The sequence below is a fragment of the Prionailurus bengalensis genome, chromosome B4 (assembly GCF_016509475.1).
Source record: "Prionailurus bengalensis isolate Pbe53 chromosome B4, Fcat_Pben_1.1_paternal_pri, whole genome shotgun sequence".
Taxonomy (NCBI): domain Eukaryota; kingdom Metazoa; phylum Chordata; class Mammalia; order Carnivora; family Felidae; genus Prionailurus; species Prionailurus bengalensis.
In genome coordinates, this window is record NC_057358.1 from 130,441,895 (window position 1) to 130,468,774 (window position 26,880).

Here is a 26,880-nt window from a genome sequence, read left to right on the forward strand (position 1 = left end):
GGCCAAGGGACGAAAGAGGGGAAAGGGGGTCGTAAATATGAAGAGATAAAACCCATAGAAAGTGCTAATGGACTTGAGAAAAGGAGGGAGAAAGAGAGAGAGGAGAGCAGAGGAACCGCTGGGCCCGGGTGGCTGGGTAGACGGAGAAATGGCAGCCAGGAGCAAAGGGCCAGCATCAATCAGGCGACGGTCCCGATCCTCCCCCAGAATGTGCCGGTCAAGGCACTCAACTGGATGGGTCCGTCATCCAGAGGAACAGCTGAGCAAGCGGTGAGGCCGTGAGGAACACCGACGCGCGGAGGGGTGGCCAGAGATCAGGAGAAGCAGAGAGAGGGTCACACAGGAAGGAAGGGCTGTCACAAGGGGCGGTCAAGATTGTCCAACACTGGGGAGAGTTAGGTAAGATGAGAACACGCGAGAGCTGTGGAAACAGCAACACAGGGAGGGTAACCTTTGTCAGAGTGGAGAAGTGCTGGGGCCAGTGGGGCGTGGTACTTCCTCTCTCAAGTTCCAGTGTGAGAAGACAGAGAGTGGACACAAGCTGGGGGGGGGGGGGGGGTGCAGAATCCAAGAGAGACTTAGTGTCTGTTTCTTAGAGATAAGAAAAAGTTAAGGGGCACCTAGGTAGCTTGGTCAGTTAAGCGTCCAACTCTGGGCTTTGGCTCAGGTCATGATCTCACAGTTCGTGAGTTCGAGCCCCGCGTCGGGCTCCGTGCTGTCAGTGCCGAGCCTGCTGGGGATTCTCTCTCTCCCTCTCTCTCTGCCCCTTCCCTGCTCATGCTTCCTCTCTCTCCCTGTCAAAATAAATAAATAAACTTTAAAAAAAAAAAAGAAAAGAAAAGAAAAACTCAAGTGCGTTTCCAGATTGTGAGGAAGCAACAAGAGAAAAGACATGAAAAACGAGGAGGAAAAAGGAGTACCTGGTAGAAGACGGGACCTGTAAGTGAGGAGACTGGCACATAGGGTCTTGACAAGAATGAGAAATTGCGATAACTAGGAACTCTATTTTTAGAGCTTCTAGAATGTTCTCTCAACATACAAACATGCCCTTTGATAGCCACTGGCCTCGGCTCTCACACTGGCTCAGAGACCTCCACGATGCACTGCGCCATCACCAACGCCAATCCAGGCCCCAGATCCCTGTGACCGTGAATGTGGATGAGCACCTGCAAGGGTTGTCCACGAGGCTGCACGTGAAGACTGAGCCACAGGGAAGGTCAAGGCACTCACCTTGCATCATACTCCTGTAGGCAGTGTCTGTGATGGCATAGATGTGGGGGGGCATCTCGTGCCTCTTCTTGCCCTTGTACATTTCCACAATCTCCTCGGAGTAGATGGGCAGGTTCTTATAAGGATTGATGACCACACAGAACAGGCCTGAATAGGTCTAAAGAAAAGAGCAGCAAACAGGAAAGGGTTAGGCAGTCTTGATTCTCAAGGGGGTGCAAATTGGGTGGCAAATTTGCACCTGCCACCAAGGGCCCGGATTCGGGCTGCTGTGAAGGCACCCCGGGACGCCCTAACTCTCTGTGCCGCGCCCTGCCAGGCCCGCTGCGGGGGCATGGGCACGGCACCATCTCTGCTCACTCAGCAAGGGTCCTCCCCCGACGGCGTGACCGCTGCCAGCTCTGTGCGCCAACAAGCAGGTGCCTCGGGCAAGAGCCGTGGCAAGCTGCGCAGACGGTACAAGTCCAGTGACAAAACTCAGATCCGGGGACAATAAGAGATGTGTCTGCCGTCACGAGATGCACAGAGAGAAAAGACCCGGGCTGCAGCAAAAGCAAACTGTGCAGAAACACAACGTATTCAGCCCTCAAGGACTCTCGGGGAGACAGGCAAGCCTACACTTTTCCAGCATCGGGAAAACCCCGATCAGACCTTTTGTGGGCTAGTATATCGCTGACAGCTCTCCCTCTCGAATCGTCTAGAGACATTCACGTGAGCATCCCTCAAAAACTCAACCATTTTCATGTCCCCCGTGAGCCTTCTCCAAGACTCGAGTCTTCTCAGAAGGGGGAGCCCGATTAGCCAACACCCTTCACGTGAGGCACCCAAAAATACACCCAATACTCCAAGTCTGACCTGATGGGATTAAAATCCGACCCCAGAGTCAGCCGTCCTGAGTTCAATCCCAGCAAGGGCCAAGTTTCTTAACCGCCCTCTCCCTCCATTTCTCAATCTGTAAAGTGGGGACAGCCGGACTCTATGCCTCCCTGAGCAGTTTTCAGGATTGGCACGCACCCAGGACAGCCTTGGAGGAGAGCTCGGAGAAGGTCAGGAAAGTAGGGTCCAGTGGCAACTGGCTCTGTCTTTCTTCAGGGGCTTAAGGTAAATTCGTGTTAACTTGTGACTACTAATTCTTTTTCTAATAACCTGCTCCTTTGTCTTCCAAGATCTGTCTCCCGGGCCAAAAAAAAAAAAAAAAAAAAAAAAAGACAGACTCCGAACAAGTTGGGCATGACTCCTGAAGCCACCCAGGTGGTAGGTGCTCAGACGGGGGGCGGGGGGGGAACGCAGCCCAAGCCCCCTCTTCCGAGGACAACACACCAGAGTTCCAGAAGCAGCCACGCAAAGCTGTGATTCACACACACCTGCAGCCCTGACTCTGTTGAGTGACAGCTGAAAGCCATGAAGCAGTTAACGGCAAAGCTGGGAGCAGCCCTTGGTGTCCCCCTCCCCCTCCCCCTCCCCAGGCCAGACCTCCCTGGTCAGAGGCCAGTTCTCTGAACTCCTATCTTTTTGTTTTCCTCATTACAAGTGGCCTCCACCCTCACTGTCCACGGCTGTGCCCCTCGGTCCAATAGCAGCCAACACCCACAGGGCACTGTGCTATGTGTCAACCCAGCCCCATCCCGCCCTGCCCTCTCCGCTCCTGCCAAAACGGAAGATGGGTCTTGTGGCTGAACCCCAAGACAGGTTCCACACGGGAACCAGTCGCAAGGACAAAGCCCTTTCCAGCTGCGGCCAAGGGCTATGGCACGTGGACTTTCCAAACAGAAGTTAAAGACTCAAAGCAGAGTTCCAGGAGAGCCTGGGTGGCTCGGTAGGTCGAGCCTTCGCCTCTTGATTTCGGCTCAGGTCATGATCCCAGGGTCGCGGGATCGATCGAGCCCCGTGTCGGGCTCCCGCAGAGCATGGCGTCTGCTTAAGACTCTCAGTCTCCCTGCCTCTGCTCCTCTCCTGCCGGTGCACAGGCTGGCTCACTCTCTCCAAAATAAGATGAAAATAAAAGCGGAGCTCCAGAGGGACCCAGTAACCCACAGTGGTCTGCAGGCCGAAGAGCAGCCAAGTTTGGAAAGGACCAAGTGCATCTGGCTGCCTCTTCTGTTTGGAGGCGGGGACTCGGGGCCCTCAATTTTCTTTCTTCCTGGGATAATCAGTCATTTGTTTTCCCTCCAACGACTCTTTCACAAGGGACCAGGAAAGCTCCGAAGCAGAGAAGGCCACACGTGGTGTGGGCCACCTGCAGCGCGGGTATCACAGGAAGATAAGAGGAAAGCAGGGGGCTTCTGGTTTTTCCTCCATGGGACTGTCGGGCCAGGATGAGATAAGGCCAGGGAGCAGTGAGGTCATCCCAGGAGCTCAGAAACAATTGAGCTCTGTTCCTGGGGTTTGAGAAAACCCACACTCTAGGAACTCGGCCCGATGAAAGCCAAGGACACAGGGCCACACTTTTAGGGCGTGCCTCCGAGCCAGATGTTTGCAAACAGCTGGTCATGACAGCAGAAGGGGACCGGGGGTTCCCGGGACAAGGCTTTCTGACAGCTGGGTGGGCAGATGGTCCTGTGGACGGTTCTCTCTGGAGACCTTCAAAGTTCTCTGGGCTAATCCCATCAAACCAGCGGCCGTGAGCCCAGCAGCTCAGGTGGGAGGAAGGAGCCCTGATGGCGAGCCTCCCTCTCGATGCTTGCGGAGGCACGGACACCGAGCAAGTGGCTTTGCTCCCACATGGCTACTCCAGGAAGCTGCTCCATTCACGGGCCACAGAGGCTCTTTGTGCCCAGCCGCCCCCTGTCCCGGGGCCTCACCCCCCAAGGAAACAGACAGAGCAGCTGTGCACAGGATTAGCCACGCCGCCCACAATGCCAGGCGAACACGCTGCACAAAGGCTCCCCGGTCGCAATTTGGAGCGTCGTGTGCAGAGAGGTTGACTGTGAATGAGGCGGCATCCCCTGCCCAGCGGCTCCGATCCCCCCACAGCTCTGCACCTGCTGGGGTCCCCATCAGGGCGACTGCGGAGACAATCGACTTCTCTTCCGGGGAGGATGCTTAGGAAGAGGCTGGTCTGAGGCACACGGGAGGCAACAGAAACAGGAGTGAACGCCTCCAACCAAAGAGTCCTGCCTGCCTCCAGAGGGAAACACGCGCTAGCGGAGGAGAAACGAAGCAACCATCATTGGACCCGCTTTAATAATATTTCCCTTTGTGGGACAGAAGACTGCAGCCAGCTAAGGCGGGCGAGGGCAGGCCCCGCCCCCCTGACGTGTGTCGCACTCGGCAAATCCCTAGCAGGACACAAGCTGAACAGAGACCCCCAGCAAAGGCCACGCAGAGGAACAGCTACCTTCACTTAGAACAAACGGCAGGAGCGGCACAGTCCGGACCCTGCCGTGAGCCAGGTGCTGGCTGGCGTTCACACACTCATGAGTCCTCGCCTGCGAGGAAGTGGGGTTCCTCGTAGCCGCGGCGTGTGGTGGGGGAGGGATCTGAACCAGGACCTGGAGGCCCCAAGTGCCGTGACCTTCATCGCCCTGCTTCACCAAGCAGAGCCTGTGTCAGCTTAGGGGCACAGCAGAGTGGGCACGATCTGCTGTGGAGCCTGCCTGGGGGGCGTCCCACTCTCAGACAATAGGACTTGGCTCCCAGCTGCCCCAGCAGACAAACGATGCTTTCTCAGAGGCCCCTTGTTTTTCTACCAGTCGCCAATTCTGAATTCCAGCGGTTAATATCCTTAGGGACAGGGGCTTTTAATTCTGCCCATACGACATTCTCACCAAGGAAAAGATAGCTGGGCCGAGGGTCAAAAAACCCCAAGCTCCAGTCTCAGGATGCATGATCCTGCACTGGGCCCTTGCCCCCTCTAGGCCTCAGTTCTCCTCACCTGCCGTATCAGCAGGTTGGGCTAAGCTGGCCTACAAAGGACTTTTCCAAGAAGACGGTTCTGTGTATTTCCTTTCTGGTAGCTCCTGACTAATCAGGCCCATCCCCAAAGGGTGGTCTTCAACGGCAGGACATAAGAACTTCATTATCATGGACTGATTTAGCAATCGGCAAGGTAACACAGCCCCGGCATGCGGCTGGCCCGGTCAGAACTCCTGGGCAGTCAATCCAAGAGGTTTGGGACTTCACAGAGGACTCTGGCACGTGGCAGGGCACTCGGAAGTAGCAGTCCAGGATGGCAGGGCAAGTGCCCTGTGGAAACATGTGCTGAGGTCACCCTGAAACTGTATAGAAAACAAAATGGCCAACCCTGTGGGGGCCACTCGCCATCCGTGTGCCAGGAGGAGCCCAGCACCTCCTTGTATTGCGTATGTGATCATGAGCTGACCCCTGGGTCTGAGGCTTGGGCTTCCCATCTATGAAATGAGAGGGTGGTAAGCATCTCGAGATGTTTTCTTCCTCCAATTCAAACAAAGTTTTGAGAACTGTTTCATTCAGCTCCAAGACCAAGAAGGCCAAGGTAAACATAACAACATACCTAAACAAGGAGCTATTTTAGGAATAAGAGCCAGGTAGTTCTTCCCTACCTGGGACAAAACTAGAAGGAAATACCTGGGACACTGAACAGAAGAAATAAGAAATTAGCAATAACTTTTGTGACCCTAAGACTGAAAGATCTTGCAGCCTATTACACAGGAGATGGGAAAACGCTATGGCGAGGAGCTGTCTCTGTGCACAGGTAGCCCTGCTAAGCCAGAAGAAAGAGGGTGGCTCAGTTGGTTAAGCAACTGACTTCGGCTCAGGTCACGATCTCACGGTTTGTGGGTTCGAGCCCTGCGTCAGGCTCTGTAACTGACAGCTCAGAGCCTGGAGCCTGCTTGGGATTGTGTCTCCTCCTCTCTTTGTTCCTCCCCTGCTAGTTCTCGGTCTCTCTCTGTCTGTCAAAAATAAATAAGCGTTAAAAAAAAAAAAAGAGAGAGAGAGAGAGAGAGAGAGAGAGAGAGAAGGGACCGCGCCTTCTCTGCACGCCACGGGCCCTTTACACGTGCTGTTCTCTGGACGCTAAGCCTGGCAGGGCAGGGGCACCGCCAAGCGGCACGGACCAAAGGTTCAAGTCCTCATCTCCGCTCAAAGCACACTCCCCAGGGAACTAAGCCACACCCACAGGCCTCTAAAAAGAACAAGATGGTGGAGGCTCCACATTAAGACTGAGCAAATGGGGAGGAGGGGGAAGGGGACCAGGAGGTGCAGGAGGAAGGAGCGAGGCGGGAAACCAGGGCATGGCAGTCCCTTGCTTTAGAAGGAACTATCCTTCCTGTCCCCACCGAGACTGAGGACCAAGGCCCGTGGGTGGGCCCCCACACACATACATCATGATGTTCTCCCTATGTGTGGTCTCAAACAGGCTTCCTGTCGTGTTTCGGGCTACGCGAAAAGGTGAAATAATGCCGTGACAACATTCCGTTAGGATGTTCGCGTGCCAAAGCTGGAGGATGTCACCGCAGCTTTCTTCAAGACCCCCAACGCTCCGGGACAGACCCGGGCCTCCCGCGCCCCCTGCGCCCTGGGCCCGGCCCCGCACTCACGTAGATTAGCCCTGAGTAGTAACGCTCCTTGAGATTGTGCAGCACCGATGCTTCGTTGAGGCACGTGAGCTCGGCCATGTCCTCCACCTTGGAGAACTTGGGCGGGTTCATCTTCTGGATGTCATCCTTGTTCACTTTCACCTTCTTCCCGTTTTCCACCAGCTCCACGATGGCCTCCTCGCCCACCTCTTCCTTGAGGCTGGCGGGCTCAAAGCCACTCTTGTCAGAAGGCACCCAGACCAGCTTCTTAGCCGCCCAGTCGGCCTGGGCCAACGGGTTATTGATGAAGTTTTTATCCACATAGAGATACTTATCAGCAGCTTGCTGCGCCATGGTGACTTACAGCCAGGACCTGCGGGACAAACAAGGACACAATGTCAGGTACAAGCCACATCAGCCACACGAGGAGCGCTGAGCACCTCCTGGCTTTGCAAACGGCACGGCATTAGAGCAGAGCAAAACTTCCGCACTGGGAGGCACTGGGAGAAAGATGTACACGACGGAAAAAAAACGAGTTGTTGTCAGAGATCTTGCGAGAAACGAACGGTAAGGTATATCCTAGGATCCAGCCACAACCAAACAAATCTATAAACGACCGCCGTGCCGGATGACGAGTGTAATTTGAGTCTCAAGGCAGACGCAACCATAGTCACTGTGCTATACCTGCTGAGGCAGGAAAGTGACCACGCAGCTCAAGAGGACCTCCCACGAAAACAAGTTTCCCAGTAGCCCCCGCTACCGCACGTAATGGAAGTCGTCAGTTCAAAAAACTTTTTATTTCACGGAGTTCCACCAAGAGAGAAAAAAAACACAAAAAACAAAAAAAAATGTGGCCAAGAGATGTTAATTCCATCTTGATGATACAGCCCAAAGAAATCAGGGGAGAAGAAAAGTCAGGCTCCGGGAAATATCATGAGCAGCGAAAGCACCTCCCTCCCGGGGCACTAACGCGGAAAGCACCCCTCACCATTTCTGTCCAGGAGAACTGAAGCACATGTGTGTCTTTTTTTTCAAAACTCATTTGCAAAATAAAGATGAAACAATAGCCCCTCACGCCGGTGTGGCTTAATGGTTTATGAAATGCTTTCGCATGTCCTTTGCTGTCTCCAAAGATCCTCGTCATAACGCTGCAGAGTGGGTAAGAAATGTGCTTCGGCCCGTTTTACAGATGAGGATCCGGGAGCTTCCTGGAGGTTCAGGGGCTTGTCGCCCAGGAAGGACTCAGGACTCCCGGTCCCGTGGCCTTTCCATGGTTACCACAGTGCTTATTCCTGCTCACAGGCTGAGGCAGGGGCCCTCAGGACTCTGAACGCAGGACTCTGAAACCATGGTCCAAGATAGAGCCAGCCCACAGCCACCAGGGGAGCAGCCCAGAAGCTCACTGCCCAGCTCACAACGCAGGAAGGCCTTTCCCTTGTGAGGTCAAGGCCCCCTCCCCAGGCTGGAGGTTTGGGACAGAGAGAACAAAAGGAAAAGTCTGGGCCGCCCAGGCCTTATCTGGGCTCGTTAAATGCTTTCCAGATCAAGACTAAGGGGCTCCCCTGGACACGCTCCAGGAAAAGGGTTGTTTTCCAGGAAATCTGCTCTCTCCCCAGCCCCCACAGGAGGGAAGGCAAGTCCAAGGAACAGAGCCTGGCAGCCTCCCCCAGCAACCCCAGCCGGTGGCTTTGTTTACATTCCCAGCCAAGCAAACCCCTGCGTCCCCTCTTGGGGGACCAGGGGCATCATCCACCTGCAAGGACCACCCCCTGAGAGAACGCAGGGCCCAGAGCCAGGCAGCAGTCCACAAGGCAGGAAGGGACGGCCTGGCCTCATCTTCCATGTGGGGCTGGGGTCTAGGCCGCCTACACGCCCCAGCCTCACCAGCTTAGTTCTGGCTGTCCCGGTTCCCACACTGGCCAGGCCATTCAAGCAAATCGGAGGCTTCCCTCTGCCAGAGTAAATATCAGCTGTCCTGTCCCTCTGTGCCATCCATCTGACCACTGGCCAGGTAGCCTCCCCAGTCTCAGGACCCAGGCTCCCGAAGCCAGTCTCCCCCTCATGCCACTGCCCTGCCCGAGGACTGGCAAGGAACACAGAGCACACGGCTTCGCGGGCTGCTGGGTCTCAACCTTTTTGCAAAGTTCAAACCAAAAATGGACAAGACAATCTCCTATCAATACGTAAGAAGGATTCACTTGAACCCTGTCCCCCCAAATCCTAAGTCTGCTGCTGGTTAAGAGTTCTCCTAACCCAGCCCAGGGAAGACACCCGAGGATATCTATCACATGCCCTCTTACGAGATCCCTCCAAAAGAAGGGAAAGGGGGACAGTCATTAGGTCCCTAACCTACCAACATCAACCTCGCATCACCATCAATCGCTCTGCAAAAGAGCTTTCATTATCCCCAATTTATAAATGAGGAAACAGGCTCCAAGAGGGCAAGTGACTTGCCTACTGTCACCCCATCCAGTCATGGGTCCACCAGGCCCCCCGGCCTGGGGTCTCCTTAGCACGCTTGTGCCTAGGGTCCCACGGAAGAAGTCGGGCTGGCGTTGAAGCTGGATCAATCGGTAAGTTGAGTGGGACACGGGGCGTGTGGGGGAATACATTCCACAGCGGTCAACACACAGTTACTGGGCTCTACCAGGCAAGGCAGGGAGGCTGAGGGAGCCTTCCCTGTGTGGACCACGTGACCGGTCCAAAAGCAGGGCACACTAGAACTGTTACATTCTTGCCCTCCTGGTCTTCCACCTGTGGGTGTGCACTGGCCGGCCATGAACATGGCAGCCGCTGGCAGGGGACCACTCCACCTGGCCCCTCATTCTGCCCTACCTTCAGGCCTCAGTGGGAGGGAAGGGGGCGCTTACGGGGCAGCACTGTCTACCCCCAATGGCCACCAGAGACCTGGAGGCCAAGCCGCACTTCCTATAAGAGAGGGAGGCACGCTGTGACCACCTCAGAGCTAGACCAACACAGGGAGCTGCCCCTCTCTGCCTCTGGGGGTGCCGAGTACACAGGTGGGCACCCTATATGTAGGTGGTCCTCCGTGCCCCTCTCTGAGCAGAACTTTCATGAAACTCAGCTGAGCCCTGTTTGGCCAGGCCGGGGACAGAGCCATTTGGTGTCACTGCTCTGCTGGAGTGATGTGGGTCAGCAGCAGTGCCAAGGTCAATACGCGGGTTGGATGGCGGCGGTGGGGGGCAGAGGTCACCACAAACAATGGGGTTTATTAAAGCCCTCCCACCAGCGCAAACAAGAATATCCATATTCGGTGACCGCAGCTGAGCTCCGGTGCCCACCTGAGTCAGGTGAAGGCGCCCCCGGGTCCCAACAGGGCTGCCAGCGATGCACTCAGGGGACGGTCAACTCTAAGGGCACAGATGGACTAAGCCGTTAGTCAAGAGCTGTTAGAAATGAAGAGGGGAAAAAGAGAGAGAGAGAGAGAGAAAGAGAGAGAGAGAGAGAAAGAGAGGGAGGGAGGATGAACAGAAGGAAGGAAGGGATGAAAAGGGGCATCAAAGAAGGGATGCTAGGAAGGCATGCGGCCACTTCTCCCCTTCCTAGCCTGGGACCATGCTGAGTGGCCCCATTTGTAAAAACTATACAAAATATAAAAGTTTTGAAAATGAAAGACAAATATCCCCATACATTCCTGAGATCCTCCACCCCCCCCATCAGTTTGCCCTTTCTTTTTTTTAATGTTTGTTTATTTTGAGAGAGACAGACAGACAGAGTGAGCGAGGGAGGGGCAGAGACAGGGAGACACAGAATCTGAAGCAGGCTCCAGGCTCCGAGCCGTCAGCACAGAGCCCGACGCGGGGCTCGAACTCATGAATCATGAGATGATGACCTGAGCCGAAGTCGGACGCTCAACCGCCTGAGCCACCCAGGCGCCCCAGTTTTCTGTCTCTTTTATGGTCCTTCCGGTCCTTGTTCGTAGAAACACTTGAGACTTTTAATTATCACAGGCAGAGCACGGGGTTTCACGTTGTGGATTTTTCCCATTTACTATAACCACTTCCCCGCTGGGCCATTAGTTTCCTTGTTGATCATTTTCTCCAAACGCTTCATTTTCCAGGTGATGAGGCAGAGGCTCTGAGAGGGAAGTAATCCCACTTGGACACACAGCTGGGGAAGCGAGGACCCAAATTCAGGACTGCTGGCTGCAGGGCCTCCTTGAGAAACACTGTTCATGGCTGCAGGATATTCCAAAGTGATTTTTTTTTTTTTTTTAAAACCACCACGCACTAGGTTTTCTCCTTGTATGGTGGACCATCTTGAGATCAATTCCCAGAAGTGGAGTGACTGGAACAGGGGAACATCCAGGCATTGTTATGGGCCTGACAGGTACGGCTCAAAATGTTTTCCCCCAGGGTCGGCGGGCTCGGTCCCGTGAACAGCGTCCCCATGCGGCGGCCACCAAGCCAGCACTGGGAAAACTGTCTGCAGGAGTAAGGCCGGTGGTTCGGCTTAGGGAACCTCAGGAAACTCTGGAAATCTGTGGGACTCGCAGGCCAGCAAGGAGTTAAGGAAAAAGAAGGCAGCTTTCCCCATTGGAGATCAGATCCGGCAGAGGCCGGCCCTTTCCACACTGGCTTCCTGCGGGTGCCAATACAACGCCAAGAAACCCAAGTAGTTGCCTTTTTAGGCCATAATCGAGAGGACACGACCAGAGGCTAAATTAGGACTCACAGGAAATGATGAAACTGAAAGTAAATAGGTTGACCAAAAACCTCTGCTTTCAACCCAAAGTGGAATTCCTTGACTATCTGCCTTCTCCCCTTTCCCCTGAACACCCACTGGGACCTTTTTACTCTTTTTCCCAAGGACCCCCTCTCTCCCCCACCTTCCTGCCCTTTGCTTGGTTCTCTTTTTAGTTACTTGTGTACTTGTTTAAGAAAGGAAGGGCTAGCCCCTAAAAGACAGAATTTATTCTGCCGGGAGCTTCTCGATTCCTCGACAACGGGGTTTGTGTAAAGCCTTCCGTGGCCAGGTTCTAGGCCTAGGGCTTCAAGTTCTCCCAACCCGTCTCAAAGCTACCCTGTGTGACGGCCTGGGAATAAGCTCTCCATTTTCTCCATCCCCGCAGGTGAGGGAAATGAGGCCCGCACCAGTCACAAAACCCAGGTTCAAACACAGACACACTCGGCTTCCACCGCAACTGCCTTGCCTGTGAGCTCTCTGGTGCTGGCTAGAGAGAAAACAAACCGAGAACCCCCCGGTCAGTTAAGCAAACCAGGGACACGGACGCCCATGCTGCCGACTCGAGGCTGCAAATCCCACCTCCTGGTGCTGGTCTGAAGCAGGAACGCGTCACAGTCCCCTCTTGAGCTGCTGGCTCTAAAAGAAGGGTCAGGGGTCTGACCTTGGGTGAGCGATTTCCGTTCTCTGAGCCAAGGTTCCAGTTCAGACCCGGTGGGCTCAACTCAAACACTGAAAGCCTGTTCCAGGTTCATCACTGATGTTTTCAAGGAGGCCCCTCTGATCCTTTGTCCCCACCCCACCCCAGAGGGCCCAGGTGAACATGTCCCTTTTCTTTGTTTTTCTGGCCATTGCTTTGGAGTTAGTGAAACTATCAAGACGCCTGAGTTCCACTGTTACCAAAAGGCTCTACGAAGGCAGCTGCTGAAATGATATAGAAATTGTCAAACCCCAGGGCTCCTGGGTGGCTCAGTCGGCTAAGCGCCCGACTCCTGATTTGGGCTCAAGTCACCATCTCATAGTTCGTGCATTGCCCGATTGCCCTGCAATCGATCGGGCTCTGTGCTGACAGAGCAGAGTGTGCTTGGGATTCTCTATCTCCCCTTGTCTCCCAAAAATAAACAAGCGTCAAAAAAAGAGAGAAATCGTCAACCCCCGTAGATTTTCTTATTCAATGAATCAATACATACTGAGGGTCTGTTTGCAAAAATATCATGACAAAGGTATAAAGGACCCAAGGAGTTTATAATGTAGTGGGATGACAGGACAGACACCCATGCCACTAGTTAAAGTGCCAACCTGGGCAACGCAGCCCGGACAAGGGGACCACAAGTGGACAAAAAGCAAGCGCTCTGGTTTCCTTCTGTCCTGCACGCTGCTGCACGACGGGCATCCGATACACAGATGTGCCGTATGGATGACGAGGAAGCATTTGTTCTGCGGCCTTGGGCGCATGCCACCTCTCTGACTCAACCGTGCATGCTGTCTTCCCTATCTATCGAGGCTGTTTAATTCAACGTACACTCCTTGAACGTGCACAACAATGGGGCAGGACGTCTGTCACTGTGGAACATTTGCTGCGGAGGGGGGTACCGTGCAAACGGCCAGCTCCAACATGAGACTCGGTGGAGAAAGATGAAGGAACACGTAACTCGCTGCAGGAACAGAGAGGAAGGGGTCATTCAGCGGAAAACCCAAAGCACCAGGGAGTTCCATGGAAGGGATGGCATGTAAACTGGGTCTTAGGAGAGGGGACGAGAATTGGTGGGGGAGGGGAAGAGTTGGTAGAGAAGGACTCAAGCCCAGGGAGAAGAGGGGGCGGTCTTTCCTAAACCGTAAAACGATGTGGTCAGTTAAGGTAGGGCTCCCTAGCCTCGGCACCCTGAGCATTTGGGGCCACGTAAGCCTTTGTTGTGGGGGCTGTCCTGTGTATTGCAGGATGTTTAGCAGAGTCTCTGGCCTCTACCTTCTAGACGACAGTAGCAGTCCGCCCCCGGTTGTGACAACCAAAACTGTCTCCAGACATTGCCTAGCATGGGGGCTGGGGGAGCAAAACTGCCCCCAGTCGAGAACCACTGATTCAAGGGGCGAGCTGCATGAGCAAAGGATGCACGGAAGCCAAAGTTCTGCTTTGTAAATACTCTCTGGAGTCTGAAGTGGACACTTCTTAAAACAGAAGTCCCCAGTGAAAAGTGATTCCCAGGACCCAAACGATGACCACTACGGATGGCATGGTCACCAAGGAGTGACTGCCCCTGTAATACACTGTATTTTAAGGGATCTGACCTGACTGAACTCATTACTGGACTATACTCTAAAGATTCCCGAATGTCAAGAAAAGAAAGAAAGAAAGAAAGAAAGAAAGAAAAAAAGAAAGAAAGAAAGAAAATGAAGAAAGGAAGAAAGAAAAGAAAGGAAGGAAAAAAGAAAGGAAAGAAAGGAAAGGAAAGAAGGAAGACAGAAAGACAAAGAAAGAAGAAGAAAGGAAAAAAGGAAAAAAGAAAGGGAAGAAAGGAAAGGACAGGAAAGGAAAGAAGAAAGGAAGGAAGACAGAAAGACAGAAAGAGAGAGAAAGAGAAGAAAAGGAAGAAAGAAAGAAAGAAAGAAAGAAAGAAAGAAAGAAAGAAAGAAAGAAAGAAAAGAAAGAAAGAAATCAGGCAAAGGAGGCTGATGTGCCTCCCCAGGCAAGGCACAAGTCTCCAGGACCTCCAGCGCAGCCGCTCCACAATCAAGTTCACTGGCAGGAAGAGGTCGGGTGATTCACGGAAGCCAGGCAGCAACCATGCTCTGGGGGGCTGTTCACATGGCTGTGCTGACTCACCTGGGAACTGCATCAAATGCCATTTATTGAAAGGTTTCGACAAATCAGGATTAATCCCAAGGATGATACCTAGATAAATGTATCCCGCCCAGAAACCTCCTCCAAACCCCCTCAAGTACGTCCGAATGCCCAGCAGTCGATGCCTCCACCCGGAGAACCCACAGGTACTGGGACACCTGAACCCCCCCAAACCCGCACTCCCTTCTGGGTCTCCATCTCTGGGAAAGACACCGTTGGCCTGGTCGCCCAAGGCGATCACTGTAAACTCCTCTCGGGGGGATTAGCAAAGCCCTCTGTCAATCCCACGGCCAGTGCCCTGCTCCAGGACTGCATCCCCTCCATTCCAGGCTGCACAGCAGCCTCCTTCCCGGCCTTCCACGGGGGCTTCTACCTCCTTCCAATCCATACCCCTGCTGCCTTCAGGATGACTCAGCAGCCCCGTTTCTATGCGTGCTATATCCTCTTCTATCGATAATCACTCGCCAGTTCGAAACAGTTCAACGGCTCCACACCTCCTCCCGAATAAAATCTCATCATCTTTGCAGGCTGAGTAGGCCCTTCGTGATCACACCCATTCATCTCCAGCCCTTCCTCATAACCAAGTCCTGTTCACAGCTGGCTCTCCTCGTGCCCCCTCCTCTGCACCAGAAGCCCTCCTCTCTCAAATCTCAGCGCAGGCTCCGTCCTCTGCAGGGCCCTCCCGGATTGTCACCACGAAAGGACTTCCCATAAGCCATCACACGGCTGAACTGTGTCGGATCTGCCGTTGCCTCTGAGCACAGGAGGCAGGTCTCATTCGGCTGATTTCAAACGTCTAGCGCAACGCCTGACCCCAGCAGGTGCCGTTAAGGTTTCCAGAATGAATGTATGAGGAACAAGGCAAAGAGGAGGAAGGAGTCACGGAGGAGGTTTCTAAAAAGGTGGGAAATCGCCCTGAGCTGTGCGGAGGGCCAGAGGGTTAGAGAGCTGGCGGCACCCAGGTCCCAGCTGCTTCACTGCTGCAAAACCCAAGCCATTAATGGACCAGTTCTTATATTCCCAAAACGAGAAGCGAAAGAAAGCACACCAGGGCTTTCAATCCACGATGAGAATAGGAGTGAAAATAATTTATTGGTCCCCAGAAGCTTTGCAGGAGGTTGAATAAACCACCTCAGTTTTCTGGAACCTTCTAGTGCTTCCTGATGAACCAAGGTGGAGGCACCTACCATCTACCACCAGAGACACCAGAAGTGACTTGGCTGGTGTGGCGTGGCCTCTTCCCTAATCAGGATCCGTGAAGCCACCTCGGGCTGCCCTTCCTGCCTCTCCTGGGGCACTCGGTCTGCTAAGCAAGTGCTGTAAATGCTGATCTTTGGTACCAATTCTGCACAGATGGAACTTGAAAAAAACCACTGTGATGTGCAGCTCCCATTCTGTGAATCCCGAGACAAGTCCGTAATGCTCTGTCATGGAATGGAATGGGCACAGATCTGGAGTCACACAGACCTGGCTTTGAATCCCCCGCTCAATTCCTGTAATCTTTTTTTTTTGGTTTGTTTAATTTTTTATATTTATTCATTTAGAGAGATACAGATAGCATGAGAGGGGGAGGGGCAAAGGGGGGGGAGGGAGAGAGAGAATCCCAAGCAGGCTCCATACCATTGGCACAGACCCCCCAACGCCAGGCTCAAACTCACAAAACCACGAGATCATGACCTGAACTGAAACTGAGAGTCGGGTGCTTAACTGACTGAGCCACCCAGGTGCCCCCAATTCCTGTAACCTTGAAGCTGTCACCTCAATTTCCAGGCTCTACAGGAAGAAGAAAAAACTCTGTTATCAGAGGACTTGCAACTCAAGCTCCCAGGAAAGACTCTGACACCAAGTAAGAACTTCCCGATCTTGTCCTCCTGACCTCATTAGCCCTAATCCTTCCCTAGAAGGACACCTGGGGCCTATGAGAAGTTGCCAGAAGTTTGGTGACTCTTTCTCCAGGCTCCACCAGTCCCCCGAGAACAGCATGGCACAGTGCAGTGTCTCCCAACCAGTCATTTCGCACGAAGGAAGAGGGTTTCGTGGCCAAACGCGGTTGGAAACCCGCCTCCCCGTGGCCCTCCTGCAGTCACGATGCACACAGAGTGCCCTGAGGAGCCCGCAGTTAAGGATCCCCGTTTCACAGTGTCCAATCGGGCTAAGTACCCTGGGATGTCCTGCAGGAGAAACGTTCCTCGGGGCTGGCCTGGGAAATGCTGGGTGGGTGGGATGTGCCGCGGCAGGAGGGCTGAATTGGGGTCCGGCTTGGCACTGAGCAGCTGCTTGGCTCTCAGGCTCAAACAAGATAATGGACACAGGAGCCGCCCTGCATAAACGCCGGGGCTGTCGGAACAGTCATCCGCAGGGAGGACTCAGTCACTCTGCCAACCGAGGGCAGACCTTACCGCAGCCGCCCACCCACAGGTGCTCCGTCTCCCCAGGGAGGGGGAGGGGGAGGGGGAAGGGAGGGTCCTCCCGGGGCCCAGAGCCCAGGAGGCAGAAGCTGTTGAGGACTGGGAAGGATGGGCCCCCTTACCCTCCCCCCCGACCCGGCCTCAGGAATGCTGTTTGCTTACAGAAGAAGCTGGGACTTGTTGCCATGAGCGGTATTCCAACCCAAGCCTGTGTTGATGCTTAGCAGATAAGAAAACCAGACTAGAGACAGGCCAGAGAGGAATTTAGCACCAGAGCCCCACAGACCACCCCCCTTTACCCTTCCTTCCTCAGAGGCCACATGGAGGGGCTTCCCAGGACCCCTCAGAGCCCAGGAAACACTGACAAATGCTCACACTTGCCTGACTACGGAAGGCAGGGCCTGGGATCATTCTGACTTTGCCCTGCGTCCAACAAACCCAGACCATCGAAAATGACACCAGCATTTTGTACGGTCCGTCCTCCTAGGTAGGTTAAGGACGGAAGGTGCACGAGGCTAGGTGGAGGGAGCAGCTGCAGAGGGGATAACACAGCGGCTTACCTAGGATCTAATCAGCCACGTTGAGGAATGTGGGTTTTAGTCTAGGGACGAGGGGAGGCTACCACCGTGGGGGGGGGGGGGGGCGGGAGGGTGACATCACTGGATTTGTATTTTAAAGAGATCACTTGGACCGGCCATGGGAAGTGATCAGTTGCAAACTGGCCTGGATTAGCCAGGAGGGGGGTTTCCAATCTAAGAGAGGGAAGAACCCCAGGACAGGGCTAGGGAGAAAGTGGTAAAACGTCACAAGACAGGGGCAAATGAAGGCACAGATCTCACCCTCGGACAAAAAAAGCCTGGCCGGGGGAGAAGCAGGACTCGAAGCCCCCCCGCAGCCATTTCCACCTAAGTAAGAAGCCCAGCTTTTCAGGGCCTCTCCAGCCACAGCGCCTTGGGCCCGGATCTCGGGCATGATGATGTCACACAGACCAGATGGGTCACCTCCTCTACGATACTGTCCCTGTCCTCCACGCCACAAGATACATTCTTCTTTTTTTTTTTTTAATATTTTAAATGTTTATTTATTTTGGAGACACAGAGAGAGACAGGGCATGAATGGGGGAGGGTCAGAGAGGGAGGCACAGAATCTGAAACAGGCTCCAGGCTCTGAGCTGTCAGCCCAGAGCCCGACGCGGGGCTCGAACTCACAGACCGCGAGATCATGACCTGAGCCGAAGTGGGACGCTCAACCGACTGAGCCACCCAGGCGCCCCACAAGATCCATTCTTAATGAATGAATCAATCCACCAATCGGGCCAGAAAGCAGAGCAAGAAGATGGCCCTGTTGTTCCATTCAAGGATTCTGCCACTGAGAATGCCCATCCGCCTAAACAGAAAGGTCCCCGTGGCCTTTACAGCCCAACCAACTCCTGCACCCAACGTCTCCCAACTGTCCTTCCAGTCCCCCCTCTCCTGTCCCCTGCCAGACACTCTCCAGTCTAGACCCGTTCCTCTCCCATCAGCCCAGCAGCCTTTCTTAACACCCCAGGAGATTATTCATCTTGCTTCCCCAGGCCGATACCAGCAAAACCAGCCTTATACCAGAACTACACTGCTTCTCTACCCACTTTCCATTTGGCCCTCACACACCTTGAAGTCAGGGGCTGTCCCCCTGACCCCATACACAGGTGCTGACCTAGCCCAGGGTCCACAGAGAGGGCCCTCGCTCAGTGCTTGTGGAAGTGAACTGAATTGTTCAACACACTTGGGTTCAAGGCTCACGTTGTGTCTTCTGGGGGCCTGGCCGTCCAAGAAAACAACCATTCCCAAGTTAGCCCTCCCAAGCCCTCCTGTCTGATGTCGGGGTGGGGGGAGCACATCAGCAGCTTCTGCTCAGGCCCCTGGCCGAATCTGCAGTTACGTCACCTGCACTGGACCCTTGACTTTGCATTTAATTGTTCAATATTTGTGTAGTGAGACCACACACGTGCCTCGCCTAGCCGGAGAGACGGCAAAGAGAACCAAGATATCTTGGGCCAGTGTCTCCTCCCAAATTGCCGGGCACAGATCAGCCCCAGCCTCACCCCCCGGTGTGACAAGGTGGACAGAAGCTGCCCTCCCCTTAGGAATGCGCCCTGAACACACTGACCCTGCCCTCCCACCTTCCAGACCTTGCTAGGCCTAGGCGGCACGCATGTGCACAAGAGGGAACTTGAACCCTTCGGACTCCTGCAGCGGAGGGGTTATTCCCTCCCTTTGGTTCTGCCGAGAGGACGGCTTTTCTTTCCTCGAGCACGTGAGCACAGTTTGCTGAAACCCAATGCAGAAAAATAACCATACTGAAAAGATGTAATTACACGGCCACTGTCTCAACGGGAAAGTGCAGTGCCCTTGGTTTCCTGAGTCCACATCATGCCGGCTGAGAAATGCAACCCGAGATGAGAAACTAAAGACAATTTTTGAAGAACACTCTGTCCAGGGCCTACCAGGCCTACAGCAGCCTGTTATTCTGAGTGCTGTTTAAATAACACACACACACACGCACGCACGCGCGCACGCAAACCCAAAAAAGCACTGAGTAGTGTAACCACTACCACCAACAGCCATCCGAACCCTATTCCTGCTGAGCCGAGGGCTCTAAGGCCACACAGATGGGGCCCAGTCACCACGGGGTCCCCGCTGCTTGACACAAGGAAGTGCAGCATAATACTGATGACCCGGAGTCACGGGGAAGGTGACAGTCTCCCAAAAGGTCCAAAGTCCAGGCGTCCAACACCAGACTCTCTGCCATCCATTCTCAGAGGGCATGACGCTAAGATCGATAACCCCGCACCTTCTCTGGTTGTTTCCCCCTTTAGCAGGCAAGGCAGCAGAAGCTCGGGACAGGTGGCCTCCCGGATCATATCACTGCCCTCCTCCTCCTCACCCACCCTTCCAGTCAAATCTGATTCATCCGTTTCTAAGAGACACATGACTGGCCAGGGGTCAACACAATCTTCCTGAATTGATCAAGCGTTTCATACAAATGGACTCTGATAATGAGCTTCATCGCTGAAAGGAGACAAGCCTTTCCAAGTGGTGATAACTTATTCATGACCTTCCCAGAAGGCATCTGAGAAGGAACCCGACTCAGGAGGCAGCCAGGCTGGCCCAGGAATTCCAGACCCATCGCTTAACTAAACCAACAGAACAAACTCTGCTTCGTTGACTCGGCCCCCTGGGCCCTAATTTCTCCATTTACAAAACGGAAGTGCGACCAGCTCCCCCTCAGGACAGCTGTGAGCACATGAGAGCATGTGAAGGTACAGCCCCCACCAGGTCTAGCTGACAGTCCCAGCTCTGCAGTGTAGTCAGCGCACTGCGCAACTCACAGAACAATTGTGAGGATCACAATAGGCTAACGGAGGAGTGTGGTGCTTGGTGGCGCCCCGGGGCCTGCAGGCCCCCCCTCGCCACAATCTTTTTGCCTCTTCTCTCAAGAAGTCTGTGTTGCCACTGAGCTCATAATGAGTCAGTCATGGCACTGCCCTCACACAGCCCACTTCGGGGGGTTTGAAGTCACATCCTGCCTAGCCTCACTCAACATGATTTATTCCACCCCAGGAATGTAGCTCATTTCCCAGAATTTTGTGAAGAACTCGAGTTAAAGAGCTTGATCTTGCAAGGGACTCCATTTATAGGCTCAGCTGCAGTGGAGGAGGAGACTCAGCTCAGCTCAGACCTGTAGGCGGGAACCACACAAAGTCAGTACTGAAAGAGGCCGCCGGAGCATCTCACCCTGGAGTGGCAACGTTTCTTTTTTTTTTTTATTTCAACCCACGGTAAAAAAAAAAAAAAGTAAAATAAAATAAAATAAAGACTATTCAGATAATACACACAAACATGTCAAACGAAAAGCTTCGTGAAACGATAGATACAGACTATTCACCTTGATTATTTCCCATTCGAGTCTATCTTATTTCATGTCTAAAAACCCTGGTTGCCACCCGTGAAAGTAATTTCACGACCCACCAGTGAGGTCTCAGCTGATGGTCTATAAAACACCAGTCTGACTCCACTGTCACTGGGTAGATGAGGCTTAGGCTGGTCCAGTGACTCCCCAAGACCACAAGTTGGGCCAAGGAGCAGCTCAAGTCCAAAGCCAAAGCAAGGCTCTGTGGAGGTCAAACCTCCAGCAGGTAGGATGGCAGCCGCCTCACATGACATGTGTTGGGCATGTTCGTGGCCTGCTGTTCGGTCACCTGATCCCGACAACCTCAATAAAGCCCTGGTAGCCATCTTGCTCCCCACCCTCCCCCTTAAAAAAAAAAAAAAAAGAAAGACTCCAAGGGGGCGCCCAGGTGGCTCAGGTGGCTGAACACCTGACTTTGGCTCAGGTCATGGCCTCGCAGCGCAAGAGTTCGAGTCCCGCGTCGGGCTCTGTGCTGACAGCTCAGAGCCTGGAACCTGCTTCGGATTCTGTGTCTCCCTCTCTCTCTGCCCCTCCCCCTCTCACTCTGTCAATCTCTCTCAATCTCTCTCAAAAATAAACATTAAAAATTTTTAAAGTAAAAATACAAATAAAAAAATCAGAGGCTCAGGGAGATAAAGCACACTGCCTGGATCTGGGCACTTAGGAAACATCCTTTGAGGACCCGGAGCCCAGGACGGGGAAGGTGGCAAGGACAGAGTTTCCTCGGTGCAGCATCACAACAGATCCAATCCACTATGATCAGAACATCACCCCTCCAAGCCCCAGCTCCAGCCCCATGCCGAAGAGACGCCCAAAAGTGACATGAGAGGGACAGTTGGATGCAAGACAGATCAGATGGGAGAGGAAGGCCACTGTCCTGCAGACATGAGCTCAGAGAAGCTACTCTCCCTGTACTTACACCCGTGGGGTGGCACAACCTAACCCTAATGAACAGACCCTCATGCCTGCAAATAGCCTGTGAATGGCTTGTTTACACGCACGTGCACGCGCGTGCATGCACTCTATAAACAGGAAACCCAACGTTCTCTCTGGATCGTTGGTTCTGAACGCTTTCGGCCAGTAAGGACCCCTTTGAGGACTGGCTGACGGCGGTGAACCTTTTGCCTACCACCTTAGGGGGCCCACCGAGACCCTCAAGTACAGTCCATGGACTTTTAGAAGCCCCACACACACAGGTCCCCAGTTCCAATTTCAAAGGCAAAAGGACTCTGGCATGGCCTCCTTCTCCACCCAGGCGGCATGAACAAAGACTTGAGAGGATTCTCGTCCTTCGTTCCGCTCCAGAGGGGTAATGAGGATCTCACAAAAGAGGTCACAAAAGAGGGAGCAAAAGACAAACTCTGCAGTCAGGACAAGCCAACAGTGACCATTGTCGTGGGAAGTGAAGGACTCAGGATGGTTGGGGCAGGAGGCCACTTCCCCTGGGCTGCTCCAGATCACCCTGAGCTGCAGAAACAAGAAATCCAAACCTGCACGCCGAACTGTCCCTCCTCCCTACACTGCCATCACTTAGGACTATTCTCAAGTGAGCCAGCAGGTGCCAGCCCTGGGCACACAGGCTGCCTGGAGGACAGGGCCGAGCTCCCCAGAGAAACCAGGGTGGGCAGGCCGCATCCCAGAGCCTTTGGCCTCCCTGGGGGAAATCACCCAAGAACTAGTCGCAGAGTGGAGATAAAACCCGTGTATCTCCCACGCTACAGAGAAATTAGATTACTAGAGAAGGCTAATTAATCCCTCGAGGAGGCTGTGGTGATGCCCCCGTCTGAAAGGCTGGCCACCCCAGCTGTCCTTGAGCAGGGAGCCTGGCTGCAGCAATGACCTCACCACATCCTTCACCAGAAACCCGGCTGCTGATTATTTAACCACCCGCCAAGAACTGCCCCTTTGCCCGGGTCTGGTTCCAAAGGGGCCAAGGCCGAGGCCGCACAGGAGAGAAGGAAGGAGCAGCGGCCCCTGCTCTAGACAGCTGCCGGATTCGCACCGAACCCATCCCACAGACATGTGCACACACACAAACCTGTACACACACAGGCAGGTGCACACAGACACGTGTGTGCACACTCCAGGGATGTGGGATCAGGGCAAAATGCGACACTTCTAGAGTCGGGCTGGCCTGGGGTGAGCGCGGGAGTCTCTACCCAGAGCTTGAGGGACTCTCTGGGAATGTTAGTTATTTTAAGGAGGGGGGGGGGGGCGGTGCATAGAGCGAGAGAGAGAATCCCAAGCAGGCTCCGTGCTGCCAGCACAGAACCCAACACAGGCCTCGAACCCACGCAACTGTGAGATCATGACCTGAACCGAAACCAAGAATTGGATGCTTAACCGACGAAGCCACCCAAGCGCCCTTCCGGGAATGTTATTTGAGGGCTCTGAACCTCCCTGTCTTCATCCGTAAACCGGGTGTCACCGGGCCCACGCCCCACAAATAAAACCTGCTAGCACTGAGTTCTGGGTGCTTTTCGTAGGAGAGCTTCCCCAGCCCACACAACCGCGAGGTACGTTCTTCTAGGATCCGGTTCTGCAGATGAGGAAACTGAGGCCCAGAATGTCTAAGTGACTTGCTCAAGGGCACGCAGGTAGTAGCAGCTGGTGGCTGTGCCCCGGAAGTCTGACGAGAGGCCCTAGGGTTTTCATGCCTGACCACTCGGCTCGCCCTCTGAGCACCTGGTGAGGCAGCAAACGCGTGAGGTCTGTAAAGACCAGACAGAATCATCAAGAAGGGGAAGGAGCCTCCAGTGACCCACGATCTGCCCGGTCACGCACCGCAGAGGCGGTCCTCCTGGCTGACGCCAAGCCCCTCAGTCAGACGCGTTTCCCTGGCAAACTCCTCTTTAACCTGACTCCCCCCACCCCTCCCAGCTGTCCCCTTCGGAGCCAGGAATTCAAAGCGCCTGTAGTTGTCAGAGGCTTCCAGCCACAACCAATGCGGAATGTCCCCGGTCCAGGAGCACAAAGGCTGCCTGGTAAAGCCCCCGGAAGAGCTTTGAATCCTGCCCCTGATCTTTGCTCTGGGTCCGCACAGAGGATCACATTCTTCAGATTCTTGTTTGAAAGCCAGAAGGGGGGGAGGGGGAGGGGCATCCACTATTTCAACCTAAGGCTAATTAAAGCCCACGACCGACTCGTTTTAAAGGGGAAGAGGGCCGTCCTTTCCCAGCCTCCCTGTAATACACTGGTCTGCCCTGTGTGATACTGCACTAGTCTGCACCCGGGCGCTCTGCATCTTGGAAGGGTCCTCACTTTGAAGACGCCCGGGTTCCAGCACTAGTAAGTGGCAGAGGGGGGAGGCCACCAGATCCCCAGGCTCGCCCTCGGAGGCCACTGTCCATTCCTTCTCTGACCCGAGGCTCGCGGTGCCGGCCAGAAGGTCAGCAGAACCAACTCCAGGTGGTTTGGACGAAGGAGTTGGAGCCGGTCGGAGGCGAGAAGTCACAACACTGATGGGGGGCCTGTAAATGCCACCGAGCAATTAATCCCATAATGAGGCATTTTTAACGAGCACTGGGCGCGACACAGCCACCTCCAACTCGCTCTGGCAAAAGGAGGAAACAGTTGGCGGGCGGCAGGCCCGGCTCTGGGCAGACGGCAGGTTGAGAGCAGGGCAGAGCAGCTCGGGAGGCGGCGGCATTGGAAAGCTGCGGGAGAAAAGCTAGTTGCCCTGCAGGAACCGGGCTGACCCGACCTCACACACCTGGCCGCCCACCCCCACCTGCTGCCCCCCCCCCCCATGCCGATGGGTCTCGGAGTGACAGGAGGGGCTGTATTTTACACCTGGGCCCATAAGCCAGCGGGGCGGCACCAGAACTCACTGCTTTAAGGCTGTGTGCAAAAGCATGACCGCCTCCCGACCCCAGGTTCATAAACATCCCCCCCCCCCCCCCACTGACTGTGTGAAGTGGGATGAGAAGGCAGGGGAGGCAACGAAAGCAGATACAGAAAATAATCGGGCATCAGGTCAACGTCGAGGAGCAGGGGAGGATCCGGGCTCTCTCGCCCGCTACCTGGGGCCCGGCCCTCAGGTTCTCTGGGTCTCAGCTTTTCCAGCTATAAAGCAGGAACATTTACACCGCCGCCTTCATGGGACTGGGAGACTTGCATTGCATCAGCCTGAGCGTGACTTCAAACTTTGTATCGAAAGCAAAAAAAACTGATTAAAACAGGGTTTTGAAAATGGATAACAACTGATATTTTTATAACAGACTGGCACTGCGCTGGACAAATTGTGTCTAAACAGGGGCACCGGGCTGGCTCGGTCGGTGGAACATGCAACTCTGGATCTCGGGGCCGTGAGTTCAAGCCTAGAGCTTACTTAAAAGATGTTTTTTAAATGTGCGTATCAGTAAAACAGATAAACAATAGAGCCAAGCTTTACTGAGCATCACAATCCTCTATGGCGACTCTACCTCATTCCACACATGAGGAAAACAGGCATGGAAAGGGGGCGTGGCTTGTCAAGGCCAAAGAGCTGGCAAGTGAATCAGGATCAGGACCAAGGGTCTAACCCCAGAGCCCCCTGCCTGTTACACAAGGACCAGACATAGACACACTACAGTGGTTAAGACTGAGACCCCTCCTTCCACCCAAGGTGTTGCAGAGCTAAGCGGAGGTGCCGATGATAAACCGCACACCCCGCGTGAATATATATATATTCCTGGTTCCTCAAGCGGACCTTACGTGCCCGCCAAGGGCGAGGCATGGTACAAGGGTCTCAGGAGCAGCACCTCGAAGGGGAGGAAGCAAGACCCAAAAGTAGGTCAGCCAGCATAGAGAAAGTGCCGAGGGGAAGCATTATCGGGCAGCAACTCGGGTTGTAAGTCTAAATTCCCCGCACCGGCATTCTATTAAGTGATACCCGTCACTCGTGTAAAAACAGTGTTTATGGCTCATCAGAGGGGACAAGCCATCTCCAAGAATGACTGGTTGACAAGAACTGGGAGGGGGGGTGGGGAGCGGGATGCGATGACCCGGTGAGGAGGGCAGAGCAAGCTGGAACAACCCGGTCCCTTCCACGAGCCCCCTGATACTTTGCAGTGGTCCTGGGCAGCAGAGAGGAGGAAGCAGGATAGAAGGAAAAGGGGCTCTGGGGAACGAGGGACAGAAGGAAAGGGGATGGGGATTGACACCTACTGGGAGCCACCAGGAGCGGGAGTTCACAGAAGGGTTGGTGAGGCACTCAAAGGACACTGAGATTAGCCACACTTTACAGAGGAGGAACCTGGGGCTCAAAGCACTTAAATAAACTGGGGAGATCAAGAAAAGCCCCTCACACCTGGAAGAATAGGAAGAATGCTGCTGGATTATTAGAGAGCACCCCCCCCCCCCACTGACAACCACACCCACTCCCTTCTGCCATTATGGACAGACTTGTGTCCCACACCCCCCCAAATTCACCCATTGAGGCTCTAACCCCCAGGACCTCCAGATGTGACTGTGTTTGACAACGGGCCCTTAGGTGAGGAAGGAACAATGAGAGCATCAAGGTGGCCTCCCCCATCTGACTGGTGTCCCTGGAAGAGGAGGAAGGCAGGAGACACCATGGATGCGAGCACACAGAAGACAGCCGTCTGTAAACCAGGGAGCGAGCCCTCAGGAGATCTGGGCTGCCAGAGGCGCCTTGCTCGTGGACTCCCAGCCTCCAGAGCTGTGAGAGACAAACTTCTCTGGTCGAAGCCAGCCCACCCGGGGGACCCCGTACATGCCCTTGTCTGACCACTGCGGTCCACCATCCTGACCTGCCACAGCGAGCCTGTGTGCCCGGCCGCCGTCTGCTTTGCCACTCTAGAGTGCGAGCCACAGACCTGGGTCGTAAACCAGTCATGCCTCCCGGGCCCCTACGCAGGCTCCACCTCACCACCAGCATATCTAACGAACAAATAAACCGAGTGAAAATGGGATGGAAACCCAGCTGCTACCTCTGGAGTCACCCACTCCCTGGCCCACGGTCCACCACCGACTCCTGCTTTATCGAACTCTTAGTCCCTGTTCCCACCTCCAATATAGGAGCTGGCCCATAATTACAGATGGTATAAATTCCAAGATAATCTCCAGCTTATAATCACCACCAAACAGAAGTGTCAACAAAGTGACAGGAGATAATCTACCAAGTGCTGAAATGCCCAGCTTACGTTTGATTCTTATTAGCAATTTTCAGTCAATACGTAAAAAAAATAAAGTTTGGTTTGGTTTTGGGGTTTTTTTGAGTGTGTGTGTTCAATGGGTGGCACTGAGGACA

General features: G+C 54.2%; 1 protein-coding gene across 1 annotated transcript in view; it reads right to left on the reverse strand.

The window, feature by feature from the left end:
* Positions 1–26,880, reverse strand: part of MYH9 (myosin heavy chain 9) — a 92,985-nt gene that overhangs the window by 54,963 nt on the left and 11,142 nt on the right. Inside the window, exons 2-3 of the mRNA XM_043563663.1 lie at positions 6,747–7,098; positions 1,231–1,387 (exon numbers count right to left, since the gene is read on the reverse strand). Of these exons, the coding sequence (XP_043419598.1) occupies positions 1,231–1,387; positions 6,747–7,079 (490 nt within the window). The 5' untranslated portion in view covers positions 7,080–7,098. The remainder of the gene's footprint in view (positions 1–1,230; positions 1,388–6,746; positions 7,099–26,880) is intronic.